Below are 16,473 nucleotides of genomic sequence, written 5' to 3' on the forward strand. Positions count from 1 at the left end.
AGAAGGAGAGTGGATTAAAATACAAGTCATTTTTAGATTTCACAGGCCTTGATTTGCAGCTGTTCTGGAATTTTTACAATAAACTGCACCAAAAGTAAGTTTCTTCTTTAGTGTCTGCTGAAGCACTAATCAGTGTGTGTGTGTATAAATAAAATATGCTTTGTTTAGTACTGCAGTTTGTTCTTCCTAAACTACATCATTTACATAAATAACATTTCCCTACTGCTGCCATATGGACTTCTAACCATGAAGTTATGTAGAAGCTTGAGCTGTAGATTAGTTGAGCTCATAGCTCCACTTCCTTTGGCCATGTCTCTCCACTCAGTGGTTTTTATCTATCTGAAATGGTGACTTTGATAGCAATGCTTATTTGGTGCAAAAGAGCTGCTTTTCTAGTTTTTTCTTCTATTTGTTATGTATCTTCTTGCAGCCCAAGGGAAGAATGTATCTTTGCTCAAACACTGCTGTTGCAGCTTCTCCAGAGCTGCTTCTCTGTACTTACTGGAGATAATAAAACTGCTAAAACTCAAGAAACCTCTCAGAGCAAAACAGCTGGTCACACAGAGGCTGCAGAAGAGCTTTACAGACATTTGTGTGAAGGTAATTTTTATTCAATATGTATTGACTATTTTGTCTGTTAAATTTTGGGAAAAGATACTCATTCCTAGAGGCCAAGTCAGCTCCTGTTCCTTTGTTTCTCCTTCAGGTCAGTGTGTGCTAATTAGTCTATCACTAGAAACTTTCCTTGGCCCAAAGAAATGGTTTTGCAGACTTTCTGACAACACAGTCTGGAAACAGCTGCAACAGAAAACTCCTTTTGAATGTGTCACCTGCTTGTAGCACCAGGGAATGTGACCCTTTGACAAGAGCATTACTAGGGTTTATTTATTTCTGATATTGCATATCAGTATAAATGAACTCATGAGTTGGACTGTGAGGTTTACAGGGATGCAGGGAAGATTCTGGAGCCAGTGAAGAGAATGGGAATTACACATTAGATTTCATTGGAAGTAGGGTGGCATGCTCTCTATTCAAGTGTAATTTGAAGATTCTCCTGCAGAAGCAAGCTAGAGGGGAAACACTTTATATAGAATCTGTCACATCTTGGAAATTGTATTAGCTTTGATGGATGTCAAGTCATAATCTTCCTAGAATTCATTTACTTGGTGAATAGATATATTCTTTCTTAATATAAATCTTTCTTGCTGTAAGTTAAAAAGTTTGCCCCCCTTTTCTGTCTGTATAATGGGATTGTGAGGGCTTGAAGTGTGTGTGGACTAACATTTAATTCAGTTATGCCTCTAACATATTAGATGGGGTATTAATTAGAACTTGTAATTTTGTTTCCTTTTTGTATGAGCAGTAGTGGATATGGGGGACAGTAACTTCATGCCAATGAAAATGCTGAAAGAGGAAGTTAAGAACACCTTACTCAGTGGAGCAGCAGTTTTTTTCCCAGATAGACAGACCAGGCGACACCAGCTCTTCACCATGATGGTAAACATTGAATGAGAAATTGTTTGTTTAGTGCCTGCTTTCTTTATGCAGAAAAGAGGACAAATCTGACTTGTTATTCTCAAATAATACATACTTTGTCCCATTCAAGTAAAAGCCTTATTTTTTTTTCTTTGCCTCTTTTTACCCTGCCCCTTTTCTCTCTGCAGCTTATCCAAAGAAAGAGGAGCTAACCCTGCCTTTCTTACCAAAAATGAATAATAGAACACAGAAATTAAAATTCTTTGTCACAGAGGAGGGAAACAGAATGTATCATAAAAATAAATCTTTTTCCTTTTCTAGAAAAACATCACAGAGCAAGAACATAAGCAATCTGTACATCTTGCCTTCAGATCCTTGTGTACCCACTTCAGGTGAGGGGTCCTGAAATTGAAAATACTTGTCTGATACCCCACATTTGTTAAAAAGTTTGTATTTAATCCTTTTTAGAAACATTACTTCCCTGAACAATAATTCTCTGAAGTAATCAACTAATGTTGTTTAGAAAAGACATGCTACTAATCAATATTTTTATTAACTGAATAGCTCTGTAAAACACTCGCCAAAGTTGGTGCTGAAATCACAGTATATTGTTCTTAGGCTTCTCCTAGGCTGTCTTCCAATTTTTTAAGTAATTGTTTGTCAGTGCTGATGGTTGGTATTGATTTAATTAGTCTGGAGTCATCAGAACACAAACTTTTGATTTTCATTGTAATTACACAGTAAGATCTCTACAGATCTGACACAAAAACTACTAAATTTCTGGTTTGGAACTGTTTGGAACTCCTTGCTGTTGTTTAGTAAGAATATCTATGTTTTGTAGTGATCAAGATCCAGGTGGACTCTTATTATTACCAGAGAAAGGAGTTTCTGCAAATTTTGACATAAGTGAAGTATTGTCAGTCATGGACACCCTTCTGCTTGTGGCAGCAAGAGAGGTAAGTGGCTTTGCTCCTGCTTCTTTGCCATGAGCTTTGTAGGCACTCAAACACAAGCTGCTTCCTTGGATACTGAGGAACAGCTTCCCTGTCCTGGATACCCCTGTTCATGGCTGTGCAAGTCTGTAGGATTAGCTTTTCCAATCAGTTGTGTTTTCCTTTAAGCATTAACATTTTATGTTAGTAGAGTAGGAAATGAATAATATTTTTCCAGTATGAACTGTGTAAGATGTGGTGGTTTTCCATAGCATTGAAAAGACTCTATGGAGAGACACTGGGATGCAGAAGGAATCATTCCATTTTGAGAGGCTGGGATTGGGCATGTCGCTAAGAGAGGTGGAAATGGAGGAGGGTTATTTACATATGCAGAAAAACTGTGCTGAGAACATCAAGTGACTCATATGTAGCTGTTCCTATTTAAAGTTGTGATATATCAAAACAAAGCCCATCACTTGCTACAGGGTGTTACATGCTGCTTGTCATTTGCATGTCATCTTTTTCTGGGGTGAGTGGGATGATTGTGTCCATCCCAGTTTACTTGGTGCATACTGTGTGTCATGCTGCAGCAGAGGAGGCTCCATTACATTCATGAATATTCCCTATTTTTCAGTGTGAAATGATGATGCTGGATGTTGCACAGCAAGAGAGTGGCACAGTCTTGTCTTCCTTATTCTGGTCTGTTCAGGGCAGCCTCCTTTCCTGGTGCTATCTGCAGCTTAAAGGCACTGATAATTCAGCCAAGGATCTTGCAGTAGAAATACTTAAAAATTGTAAGTGCTGAGATTGAATACAGAATTAAATGTGGGGCAATACAGGACTTTAAAATGTGATTGTGCAAATTGCAGTGTAATTAGGGATCACTAAAGCTTGCCTGAGGCATACTCAGAACTGTCATAGCATTTTTAATCTCTCTAGGAAGTAATTACTAGGCATATTAAGCAACTTGGAGTTTTACCTGTACTGATAATCTTACATTGGGAGAATCTTCAGAAATAATTTCAGTAAGTTTTGGGGGCCAAATACTGAAAAAAAACCCAAACAACAAATAGTTAGAGGATTTCATTTGAACATTTTAATTTCATAGGTTCCATATTTTAGTAAACTCCTGGGTGCTGATATGTGCTTTCTTGGATAGTTGTAATAGCAAGAAGTTGGTTAAGAAGCTGGGTTCATCTAAGGGGTTTTGTTGTTTTGGTTTTTGGTTTTTTTTTTTTTGTGGGGAGGATTGTTAGATTTTTATAATGCAGCAACTCAGTGTTGAGTTAATTAGGCCAAATACTTAACAAAGGTGTAATTTTATGTAAAATTACATTATATTTATGTTTTTTGTATATAAAGAAATTTGCTGTGTTCCTGTATTACATTTAAAAATGGAGTTAGGCTGTAGTTATAAATTCCTACCCTTACTTGTGAGTTCAGCTGCATTTCTTAGCAGTGTATGGAGACTACTGGATAGATGGAACTTGTTGAAACCATCTTGGAGTGTTTGATGAAATTACTCATCACCCATTTTTTCAGTGACATTGTTGATAAGCATGACTTGTTTCCACAGTAGAAATACCACAGAAAACTCCTCTGAAGTGTTGGGTGTTGCAGCCTTGGGGCAGCAGATCCTTTCCTGCTGTGTTTGTCCTTGTGCACATCACCATGCACCTAATGTTTGATAAAGTGAGTTGTGGGAGCAAATCCTTAAGGTAGCTATTAAGGATTCTTTTTTTTTTTCCTCTTTAGATGTGGGCCAGTTCCTGTCAAATATCAGAACAATTTTGCAATCACTCTTATCTCAATATAGTGGCAAAACAATAGTTGAAAAAATAAGTAGCTCTGTCTTTGCAATGGCAACTCGTCAGCTGGTGAGTGACCTGTGGGATTTTATCCTGTTCCTGGGACGCATGGCTGTGAGTCTGGCATTTCCTGACACCTGTGTTTGCTCCTAGGTCATCTTCTTGTTGGATTTTTGCACTTTAGACATTCCCTACTGTACTCTGCTACAGGGATTCAGCACTTTGATAGAACCACTGAAAAGCCTTTGTAGTGAACCTCATAAGGTAACTAAGGACACAGGCACTATTAAACATTCTGAAACAAAAGCAAAATTGCAAGAAAGACAGAAAACTTAGGTGATTTTGTTGGTTAGCATTGGAAAAGAGCTAGAAAGCTTCTAAAAGTGTAGGACGTGTAATGAAATGTTGAGTGAAGAATGAGAAACATATTTGCTGATCAGGCAAAGTGGTCAGAAAGTGCAACTGGAATGAGCAGCCTGGAAGGTAGATAGGAAGGAGGGAATTCTGTGGGTGAAGAGGAAAACAAATTAAAAATATATATGCTTAACGTTTTTAGCTTCACTGCTTGTGGTGATGCAAATAAAATCTGTATGTCTGTAGCACAGATGTTTAAATCTGCATTAGTCATCCAGTGTCTCTTTGTCATGACTGGAGAATTGGAGTCACTTGTGGGTGAGACACTCTCTTCCTCCAGTGGACTGGGTGGGTTTTGCTTTGGAAGTGCTTCCTTATTATGATTACCAAGGATGTCTTCAGAGCTAATTTCTGTGTAAATCAATGCTGTAGCCTTTTAAATGCCATTTGCATGCACATCTGGCAACTTAAAAGTATGGACACAAGAATCTAGTGTGGTAATTTATTTTTTCTTACATTTGTATCTAAGAATGCATTTCTGTTTTACAGACAGACATGGAAAGCTGGCAGCAGGAGCAGCCTGTAGTATTGAGAACCTGGACAATGGAATCACCTCATAACTATGAAAATAATTGCCATGAAGTCTCAGTCTTCCTGTGTCATGGGGCAATTTACTTTGAGGTGGAATTTGATGAAAAATGTGAAACTGAAAGGAGGTAATTTAATTTTGTGCTGTGTTAAATTCCAGTGTCTGTTTGCAGAGGGGGCAATTCATGTTTCAATGTGCACTCCACACGTGCTATTTCAATTTCTTCATTTTCCAGAACAGTGCACAATGTGTATTTTTGAATGACCTTGTGCTGAGAGCTACCTCTCCTGGCAAATTTACAGACATGCTGTTTATATTAATTTTGGTTCCTTTGGCCTTGATCTGTTTGATAATAATGCTGTGACCACCACAGTTTGTGCTTGTGGTATTTATTTGCCCTCATTCTCTTGGTAACACATCAGGCTACAGCTCAGTTAAAGCATTTGCCAGATGTTAGATTTGGCATCCATTTTCAATTCCAAAGCACTGCAGGATGGCAGATCTGTGTTTGCTGGGACTTCTGCATTGAAACATGAAATAAATTCCTTAGCAGTCACATGAAAGTGTAGTTCAGAAAGAAGTGACAGGGTGCACTTAGATACAGCACTTGTGAAAATCTAGAAGCAAAACCATTCTCCCCCAAAACTTAAAAAGTAAATTTGGAAGTAATGAATTGCAATTTTCACAGGTATGATTACCTGGAGTTTACTGATGCCAGAGGGGCAAAAACTCGTTACGATACAAAGGTTGGCACTGAGAAATGGCCTAAGGTGAGCACCTTTAAAATTATGAACCAAATTATTTAGCCAGTCTTAGGAAGTCCTTAGGATTCCTGTGGAAGCCTATTATGTGAGAGGATGTGTGCTTTTGTGCATGGGTGTGTTTATTAGGTGGGGGGCAGGAGATGGGGAAGAAAGTCTGAAATGCTGCAAATAAAAGGAGTGAATAAGTTAAGAATCACTCTTTGCTCCTGTTGTCAAAAGAACAATCAGTTAAAGTGAAAAGGAATAAAAATGTTTAACTGTCAGTAATACATGGGTAAAACTTGCTCTGCCCTTGCAAGTTTTTATATCATAGGACAAGTGTGGTCCTTCCTGAGGCTGTGCTCTGTCCTCAAATGAGATGCTGCTCTTCTGTTTTTGTGATTTTTAATATAAAATTGCTCATTAGGCTGTTGAATAGAAATTTTACCTGCTTAGCACTGTGGGTTTCTCATTGAGATGGTGGGGGAAATTAGATCTCTTATGGCCAGAACATAATACTGAAACCCCAGAGTTGCTGAAGGGAATTCATTACCCTGAAACGTTTTCCTGTCATGTACATTTGGCAAAATGACTGTTTTGTTGCTCTGTAGAAAGTGACCTTTAAGGCTGGCCCACGGCTGCAGTTTCTCTTTCACTCTGACAGCAGCAATAATGAGTGGGGCTACAAGTTTTCCGTCACTGCTTACGGCCTCCCAGACGTTGCCGTGTCTTGGGGCTTGGATTTACAGCTGCTTGTCTCCAGGCTGATGGGGCGCTTGGCTTCCCGGAGCATGGCCCTCAAATCCCTGCGAGGTGAGTGCCTCCCACTGCTCCATCCCTGCACAGAGGAGCTACAAGGGTTTGGGGTTGAGAATCCCCAGTCAAAATGGAGTTCCTTGTGTATTTCCTGCATGTGAACGTGGAGGACTCGGTGTGCTCCGAGCCCATGGAGGACTTGGTGTGTTCCGAGCCCATGGAAGGCTTGGTGTCATCTGAGCCCATGGAAAACTTGCTGTGTTCCAAGTTTCCAAGCCCATGGAGGACTTGGTGTGTTCCAAGCCCATGGAGGACTTGGTGTGTTCCAAGCCCATGGAAGGCTTGGTTTTTTCCAAGCCCATGGAAGGCTTGCAGTATTCCAAGCCCATGGAAGACATGGAATCATGGAAGTAATCCTACTAAGCTAAACTACATTTATGAAGTAGTATGTTCTTTTTTTTTTTCTTCATTTAAAATTGTTCCCTGGTGCTGTCATCCACCCCACACAGGGAGTGTGAATATGGAGCCAGCAAAGTGAAAAACTAACAGGGCTTAGGACACAAAGGATTCTAACTTTCACATGAGTGTTTGGTATTGAATGACATTGGAAGTCACAAATTAAGTTTGGTTGATTACAGCAGTTAAGTACACTTAGAATTTCAGCCTTGAAGATAAGTACATTAAATTTTAATAAATAATTTTTTAAAATGTTGTTTAATTTAAAAGCAAGAACACTTCTCTGTAGCTTCCTAAATCTGAATCCGTCCACCACTTAGAAGAAATTAAATAAGACTAAAGAGTTCTTGCTCCAATCAGGTGGTCCATATTTACCTTGGAAAATTAGACAGCTATCTATCTGTGAATTCAGGGAACTAACTGAAGTGTTTGAGAGTATTTTCTTCCTTTTTTAATATAAGCATGCTTGCATATAACAGATTAGGTGCTTAGTAGGAGAGATAGCTTTTAGCTTTTAAACTCTTTTAAATCAGAAAATTGCTGTAATTATACAGTGAAAATGTTTGATCTAAAATCCTTCCATATTGTAACATTGTCACTATAAGATATTAATGCTGCCATTAATGAAAGGGTACATCAGTTTTCTGTACTATGTTGGAGAAATAGAGAACATTGTTAAATTACTTGTTCATTCTATTTGCATTAACTTTTTGTTGTGAGTTTGTTGTCAGTTGTTTTCCCTATTAGATGTTTAACATTTATTATTTTCATTAATCTGTAAAAATTAAGAAAATTATTTAGTAACTGAATGGTCTGTTCTGAATTTCTTGCAGAATTAGGTAGTGAAGCAGACTTGCCTCCTTTGAAAGTAACCTCAGTTCTTAATTCTCCTCTGTGGAAACCTGTCTTCAGGCATCAGCTGTGTCCTGAGGCACTCCCGGGAGCCGTGCAAAACAGTGCCAAGCACCAAGACAAAAACGAGGTACCCACTCACCCCCTGCTTGTGTTCCCTTGGCATGAAATCCCTGTGGATCACACAGGTTCATTGGCTTTATGGAGTTGGAATGCCCTTAAGCACACACTGCTGTGCTAAACTTGATCATTTTTGCTGTTGGATTCAAATATCAAGGGGGAAAGAAACTGTTGTTCTGTGCCCTTTATTAATTTCCATTTTTATGTAATCATCAAATGGTTTGGAGAGTGTGGTGTTTTCAAGGGGTAAAATGTGAGAGTGTGGTAATTTCAGGGACCCCCATGGCAGGAAGGAAACGATGAATCTGACTCCATGTTCTTAGAAGGCTAAGTTATTATTTTATGATATTATATTATATAAAAGAATGCTATGCTAAAACTATACTGAAGACTAGAGAAAGGATGCTTACAGAAGGCTAAAAGTGAATAATGAAAACTTGTGACTCTCTCCAGAGTCTCAACACAGCTTGGCACTGATTGGCTAAAGAGTGGAAACAACTCACAGCAGAATCCATGAAACAAACACCTGTGGGTAAACAATCTCCAAACACATTCCACATGAGCACAACACAGGAGAATCAAATGAGATTATATTGGTTTCCTTTTTCTCTGAGGCTTCTCAGCTTCCCAGGAGAAGAAATCCTAGTGAAGGGATTTTTTCCAGAAAATATAACAATGACAGGAGAGACTTTTGAAGATCATCTCATTGACCCCCCACCTTGTGCAGGGATGTGTTTTATTGCTCAGTTTGCTCAGCTGCAGTGGATAAATTGCAGGTTGACACTGTGTTTTCTCTCAGGTATTACTGCAGTTCATGTGTTGTACCTTTCTCTGCAGGCTTGGAGCTCTCCCCACGAAGTCTGCCGTAACTTTCTTATCAGCTTTGCAAAATCAGATCCTGCCCAGGACTTCAGTGGGCAAAAATCTGAACTTTTCAAAGGACTTATACAGGCATGTAAAAAACAGACCCCAAAGACAGATATAGTTGCTGGTCCTACTGTTGATCAAGCTGTGAACTCAACATTTGCTGCTTTGGTGTATCTCACTCCAGATTTATTTGAGAAGCTTCAAAAATATGGTAACTCTAATATTATTAGATTATCTTAATAATGAAGACTTAAAGTTTGTAAAAGACTCTCTTACAGCTGAGTTTATAACATTTAAAAATCAGTTCAGTGGGGCAATTTAAAGAAGATGTTCTGTAGAAAGATATCATTTAGGGAGGCTAGGTAAGCTTTCTCTCTAGAGTGTTTATTTTTTATCAACATATATTTTTGTCTTCAGGGCACTGGCAAAACAATAATCATCAGAAGCTCTTATTCTGTAAAGCTATACCTAAAGAGGGTAGTGATGTCCTCTGGGGCTTTAATTCAGAACAGTGTGGCTCCAGTTATTAGAGGTTCTTGGATCATTTTCTACATTGTACCTTTTCTAAAAAGCCAGCAGCAACTTCTGTTATTAACTGTTGGGGTTGGAGGAGGTGTGAGTTACCTCTCAAAATACCATTCTGTGGAAATCAGCCCTGCCATCCTCAGAATTATTTTTTTCCAATAGAAGATAATTCTTTGCTTTTACCTTACTGGCCATTGTATTACAATTTATGTATTTTTCATTAGGTAAAATGAGCAACTTTTTGACTTACAACATCCTTCCATTAAATTTATTGATATGTTTGAAGTATTGGATAATAAGATGTTAATTGGTTTTGAAAGATTGCATTTTAGGTTTTCACTTTTTGTCATAATTTTGACACTAAACATTTTACATTTTCATGGAATGATTGAGCTATTTTTTGAGCTGTGAAGTTATGAGTAAAAATGACTGATACAAAGACTGACTTGATGACTAATGTGGTTACTGCCTTTAGTCATTTTGTCCATGTCTGACAATTGAGCTAATTTTCTGAGGGACATTGAAAACTGGACAAATATTAATGAGTGTTTGAGAAATCCATCCCACTGTTCTGTCAGTAACTTCATCTGCTGGGGCAGAATAATTTCAGGACCTGTGTTCAGCTGTGCTGTGGGAAATTTGGAGAAGGGATGCTGAAAAGAATAGAGGAGAAAAATTAGAAAGGGAGAATGAAAAAGAGACTGAATAAGAATGTCTTTTTCTCCATAGTCATTGTCAGGGCAGTTTGAATAGAAACTGATTTGTCAGGTTTTTAATTTTTGCAAATTGGTCTTGAAAGTCCATTCCATTCACAGTGTAAAACAGTAGAGAAAACAAATACATCTATAGAGGTTTAAGTTACTGCTAAGCATTTGTTGATTTTTCTGATAAGTTTGCATCAGTGTTATTGCATGCATTGGGAAGGATTTTATTTTCCATGGCTTCAGGCATCAGTTATGGGAATAGATGAGAAAGATACTCATAAATTAACTCTGTAAATAAATCAGTCAAGGTGCAGTTTGTGTATTTAGGACATATGAAAGTTGGCAGGTTTATTCTCTATTTTTCTTACAGGTATAATTCCAAGTATTGACTAAGAGATGAAGGGAAGGCTGTAGCATAATTTTAGTTAAGCAGTTGTATAAAAATGGAGCTGTAAATAAACAGGACTCTCTTCTTTCTCTCATTTCCAGTCAACAGTGGAGGCAAGGTGCCTTTGAGTGATGAGTTTGCACAAGTATATTCCCTGGCTGATTCCATTAGAATATGGATGGTAAGAACACTCAGGAGGATCTCTATTAATGTCATTTACTTTAGTACTTTACAATACAATGTTCAGGATTAGGGTGGAACAGTTTTTCCTTCAGTTATTCTCCATCAACTATTTTCACTTGGAAAGAATGTATGTTAACTTTGAAACTTTGGACTAAAATGTTTAATTGCATCCTTACACTCTTCTCCTTCCCTCAGCCCCAGATGTGTCATCATGGGTAGTTAGGGCTGAATTTGACTGAAAATCAATTAAATTTGTTATCAAATTTAAATTAATTAAATTTGTGTTATATTTTAGCAAGAACTTACGTTGTAAATTAGAAAGATTCTTACATTGCAGTTGGAGTTCTTTTGAGGTATATCACAGATAGAAGTGTGTCTTAGACATCAATCCATTGCCTTGTGACTTTCTTCCTCCTCTTTTCTGCCTAAGTTCCTGGCAGGTTGATGTTCTAGAGTTACAATGGGTGCAGATGCATGTTAAGATGAGTAATTGCCTTTACCCATTGCATGACAGGTGATGTTTGCATCTGACAGAGCTTGCTGGGGGGGTGACATATTTTTGGAGGACTTTGTCTCACAACTAGATGTCTATGTTTTCCTGAGTGCTGAGGATAAATGAGAAACCTTCTTTTCCTTTCTTGGAGGACTGGTGCACATCAAATCACAAGACAGGGAATGGTCTCAGCCTACAAAGCTTGAGCAGCTCAGGGTTAGGCTTTTACTGCTCTGACAGTTCAGGTGCTGCTCCTTTAGGCTCCTGGGTGGTTTGCTCTGCAAAGTTGGGAATAATAACTACAGCCATCTATTCCTGAGATTGAATTCCTTTCAGTCATTACAGTCTTCATCCTGCCTTGCTGTATAGAGGCACAGAGAGAGTCATATTTTAACTATTGTAACGTCCTGTCTACAGTTGGAAATGAAGCAGAAATCCCTGATGGGGAGGGGAAGTGATGCTGAGGAGAAGCAAAACACAGAAGCAAGTGAGGTGAACCCAGAAACTCTTGGTGAGTGTTGCCTTGTATGTGTGAGCATTCCAGGTAGCTTAGGAAAGCATTATAAACCTGAAGGCATTATTTTTGCTGTGAAAGGTAAGTTAGCAGTTGGAGTTAGTTTTTCATACCTTAAGAGATAACCTAGTGTACATTGGATTAATTATCTGGGATTGTGTTCTGCTATTCTCTGCAGAAAACAGTAAGTTCTGCAGGGACTGACCTTTCACTCAGGTCACCTGGTTCTGAACTTAACATTCATCTGTTTTTGTAGATACTTTTTACCACATTTAACTGATGTTAGGACAACAGCTGATTGTTATTAGAACAAAATGTGTTCTCACTGACTACTCTGTACTTCATATGGTTCAGTGTGATTATTCAGATTTAGCATTTGGAAATCTGAACTTAAGCAACCAGTAGCATCATGATCAGTATAACAAGAAAAACAGTATTTTCTAGCTGTCTCAACTGAGAAGAAATAAGATCAATCACTTTCTTCCTAAGCATAAGACAGTAAATTTGTTGTTCTATTGTCGTGATTTTAACTCTTCCAATCTTTATGCTGCAGCAAAACTCTGTGTGCAGAAGAGCCTTTTGTTACTGAATTTTTTGCCCATAAGAGCAAAGACAAAAGATTGTGCCTCAGAGAGTTTGGAAGCTCAAGACATGGATGATCCCCAGCAGTATGTGAGTGATCAGTGCCAAAGACAAGGATCAGCTGTGGACATGGACTTCCAGGCAGCCCCATCAGTGTCATCCACTGCAGGAATCCACCCTGTTTCAAAAGAGGGGAGTCAGGCATCACAGTCTGATCTGAAAGTGAAACAAATTCCAGACCTCCACCAAGCAGAAGCTGCATCTGCATTTCATAGTAAGCCTGTTGAGAGTACAGTTTCCCAGCAAGAAGATGTGTCATCACCTCCTTCCACTCCTACCCGCAAGTCTCAGCTGGGCCGTGGGAGACTGCGGCTGCTGTCCTTCAGGTCAATGGAAGAGCCAAGACCTGTGCCTACTGTGAAGGAAAAATATCCTATTTTGAAGAGCATTTTAGACTTTATTAAGGATCAATCACTTTCACATGAAAGGTAAGCAAATTGAGAATGTTGTCAGTTATAATATACAAAAGCTTGTCTGCACACCCCTCCAGGTGGATTAAAATATTTTAGCAGCAAGATAATATGGCAGAATATTTTGTATACAGTTGTCAGACTTATGTATCAAACTTCAGTTATTCACAAGCATGTAGGGACTCAGAGAGTACTATTTCATTTCATTTGCTTCTATCACATAGAATAGAATGTAAAAAACAGTCACTTGGCAATTTATTGTCTTGCTTCCTCAGATGTGTTTGCAGAGGTGTTTTGCTTTTTGTCTACAAAAGCAAAGCCATGGTGTATCACCATTACCAGTCCTTGGTACCAAATAGAGACAAGTTGCATCTCTCATTAAATTACCTGGTATTCTGAAAACAAATCAAAAGAGAGATTTCCAATTCTCAGCTTGTCTGTTCTGGGCTCTAGAACATGGAGTGGTCCAGGAAGAGCTGAATTCTGTTCAAAGCTTCATCACTCACTCCAAGTGATACACTGAAATACAGCTGGAAATTCAGATGCAAAGCAATTGTGTAGCTAGTCGGGCACTTCTTGAGTTGTTCTTTTATTTGTGTTGTTTTAAGCACAGTGTTTTGAAGGTTTGAAGGTTTCACTTGTATTTTTTGCTTTCAGTGTTTTAAAGGTTCTTGCTTTGAGAAAATCCCAAGGGCAGAGTATTTTGGAGGTGCTCAAGACCATCCGCCAGTGCCTGGACTCTCTTGGGCAGCCACACTGCTTTCACCCACCCTGTGTACTTTTTCTCCTTGAACTTCTAGCCTGTCAGAAAGATTTTACAAAGTAAGTAATTATTTAGGCAAATCTCAGCCATGTGATTTACTGTCTCAGTTCTCATGTTTCTCCAGTGTATATATTGACAAGAGTAGAAAGTTCTGCTTTTTAATGCATGTGGACAATAAAAATATGACTTGAGGTTAGTTTTCAGGCTAGAAGGAACATCTTGTGTACTTGATTAAAAAAACCTCAAAAATTAATAATTATTTTCAAGTGGGACTTAGTTGCACAGCTGGTCATGCCATGAACATATTTAACTCTGATTCTATGTTATGTCTGGCCAGTGCTGTCACAACTCTGTCTCTTGGCTTCTCACTTGTCAGGAGCTTTCTGTGGTCATCTTGCAATGCACTGATTTCCTTTAAGATCTTGGTTAGATTTTCATAAAGCAACTTTTTTAGTTAAAGGAATGTTCTCTTCTTGGTGCTATGAGAATATTCTCTTTGCCTGCTCTGTTTCTTCCCTTCTGATTCCTGGTACAGGATTCTTTCATTTTTGTTTGAAACTTTAAGACTGCATTTTTAAATAAAACTTAACATCCTTCCCACTTGTGGAGAGGGGTTAAAAAGGGCCTGTTTGAAAAATTTGCACAAATCATGATACCTAAAATATCACAATGAATTCTAGGCTACTAAAATAACTCTTTAATTTGCAGCTACTTTGGAAACTTGGAGGGCTGTGGTGCTGAGCTACACAAAGAGATTCGAGAGTCCTACTATCAGCTTGTTTTGTTCCTGGTAAATTCTGTGAAGGGATTCAGTACAATTAATGACAGGTACAGTATATTGCATTCCTTCACACCTCTTCCTTTGTAATTTGTTATTTGTCATTTAATGTCTTCATTAATTTTGTCTGTACTTTCCATTATTTACAGAACTAAATGAGGTACCTTGATCTTTTGATCAAAAATGCCAAGTTGGCTTTTTATTAGGAAATAAAGGAAAACACAAAAACTTACCAGTGTTAAAAACTTGACTTACTGCATTTTGTAGTTAAAATTCTGCAGTGTGTCTCTCAACTTAGTAGTAAAGTACTAGAAATAGCAAATTTATCATGGAATACTTGGGCAAGGGTAATGCCACAAGAAACATGGCAGTTCTGCAGCCATGCTTTAGTGTTAAAACTCATGTTTTGGCATTTTGGTTAGAATTTGGAGGACTTATAGCCAGGTGTCTGAGAGAAATGAAAATTTAATGGCTTATTGGCAGTCTCTCTGACCATAACTTTCAAGTCCTTTGTTCAGTTTCAAGTGAAAATGTCAAAAAGGTTTCAAACAGAATTCCTGCAAATACCAAGAAAACGCTGTACTGTGGAGAAGAGACAAACCCTCTTTCTACTGCTCAGGCAACACCATTGGCTTGATCTAGGCTGAATCCAGGAGGAAAACTGTCTTTCTTTCAAATTCCATAGTCTGTACTTGCTAAATTGTGTAAGTTGAATACTTAGATAAACCTGAGTTCCTGCCACAGAGTTCCTTTAATGCACAGTAAAGCCTGAAAATCGGTGTCCATGAGTTTTTCTACCTTTCCTTTCCACACACAATTTCAACTCTAGGTCTTTCAACTTTAGGTCAACTTTAGAGCTGTCATGTTTTAATGTCTTTTGTTTTTATTTAGGTCATTGCTTCCTGCCTTATCCTGTGTGCAGACAGCTCTCCTGCACCTCTTGGACATGAGCTGGGAGCCCAGTGATCTTTCCTTCTTTGTTGAGATCCAGCTGCCACAGCTCCTCATGACAACATCGCAGGAGAACATCAGTATCCATGACAGTGTCATTTGGTGAGTCAGGAGGAATGCAGCTTTCACATGCTGCTAAATACTGATTCCATTTTACCCAGGAGGGTTCCTGAACTTCCTGCTGGAACAAGCAGTAAGGGTACGATTAACAAGTATGGCATAATTCTGGTCAGTATTCAAGGGCATATCTGAAATTGTTTTTGCTGTATTCAGCAAAAAAATTCAATATTTCAATATTGAAATTTTGGTATTTCAATAGTTTTTGCAAAAATTATTGGAATTTAATGTTTAACCTGATTACTACTGGAACACTTTGCTTGTTTAGCAGTGTAGCAGGAGGTATATAATACTGTTTATTGCCTTGATGAATGTCAAATGTTTTTAACACCTTCATATGGCAATTTTATAGTAGTTGTACTTGCACATGAGCAAATGTGAAGGCCAAAAAAACTTAAAATGTCTGATCTGATCTACCAGCATTCCAAAAGCTGTTTTATAGGAGTAGATTTTCCTGATTTTTGCATTATGGTCCCCATATGTATTTAAGAACATGTCACAGAAGCAAGAAGCAGATGTCTGTATGGTCATTTATTAACTGAGTGAATGGGACTTCTCACAATTCTGTTTTTATTAGCATGTCATCGCACCTTGTTCTTCATTAAAAAGTAAAGCTTTATTAAAGGGAAGCCTGATAGCATTCAAACTTAATTTTAAGCTTGCTTTTCTTTTAGTCAGTGGAGTGAAGAAGATGAAATTGCAGACTACAAGCAAAACTGTGAATGGATGGATGAATGTCAGGATGTAATGTTTGAGACCTGGTATGAAAAGATAGCTCAAGCTGACCCAGAGAAGCAGAGAAAGGTGACCTCATGTTTTGTATATTTACCTGCAGAAGGGATAAATAAGAGACCTTTAAAAGCCTAAAGGGCAGAAAGGAATCTGGTTTATTATTAATTTTCATTAGCTGGATCTCTGCAAACTTTCAAGAATCTAAAATGATTAAAATATCCCGATTCATTTTTGGCAGGGGAAATGTTCTGCTTTGTGTCTGAAGCTTTCTCAAAGTCAGAAAATAATACTCAAGTCAGTTGTTTTGGTTTATTGCTGTA

General features: G+C 38.2%; 1 protein-coding gene across 1 annotated transcript in view; it reads left to right on the plus strand.

Annotated features, from left to right (window-relative positions):
- Positions 1-16,473, plus strand: part of ZZEF1 (zinc finger ZZ-type and EF-hand domain containing 1) — a 53,984-nt gene that overhangs the window by 15,485 nt on the left and 22,026 nt on the right. The window contains exons 15-34 of the mRNA XM_031063792.1: positions 1-94; positions 431-600; positions 1,364-1,497; positions 1,798-1,868; positions 2,318-2,432; positions 3,043-3,202; positions 4,164-4,285; positions 4,370-4,480; positions 5,120-5,286; positions 5,848-5,929; positions 6,514-6,715; positions 7,948-8,096; positions 8,924-9,164; positions 10,672-10,751; positions 11,664-11,757; positions 12,314-12,830; positions 13,470-13,634; positions 14,284-14,403; positions 15,245-15,406; positions 16,096-16,225. Coding sequence (XP_030919652.1) covers positions 1-94; positions 431-600; positions 1,364-1,497; positions 1,798-1,868; positions 2,318-2,432; positions 3,043-3,202; positions 4,164-4,285; positions 4,370-4,480; positions 5,120-5,286; positions 5,848-5,929; positions 6,514-6,715; positions 7,948-8,096; positions 8,924-9,164; positions 10,672-10,751; positions 11,664-11,757; positions 12,314-12,830; positions 13,470-13,634; positions 14,284-14,403; positions 15,245-15,406; positions 16,096-16,225 — 3,086 coding nt within the window. The remainder of the gene's footprint in view (positions 95-430; positions 601-1,363; positions 1,498-1,797; positions 1,869-2,317; positions 2,433-3,042; positions 3,203-4,163; positions 4,286-4,369; positions 4,481-5,119; positions 5,287-5,847; positions 5,930-6,513; positions 6,716-7,947; positions 8,097-8,923; positions 9,165-10,671; positions 10,752-11,663; positions 11,758-12,313; positions 12,831-13,469; positions 13,635-14,283; positions 14,404-15,244; positions 15,407-16,095; positions 16,226-16,473) is intronic.

Source organism: Geospiza fortis, unplaced genomic scaffold (assembly GCF_000277835.1).
Source record: "Geospiza fortis unplaced genomic scaffold, GeoFor_1.0 scaffold633, whole genome shotgun sequence".
In the NCBI taxonomy this organism is placed as follows: Eukaryota; Metazoa; Chordata; class Aves; order Passeriformes; family Thraupidae; genus Geospiza; species Geospiza fortis.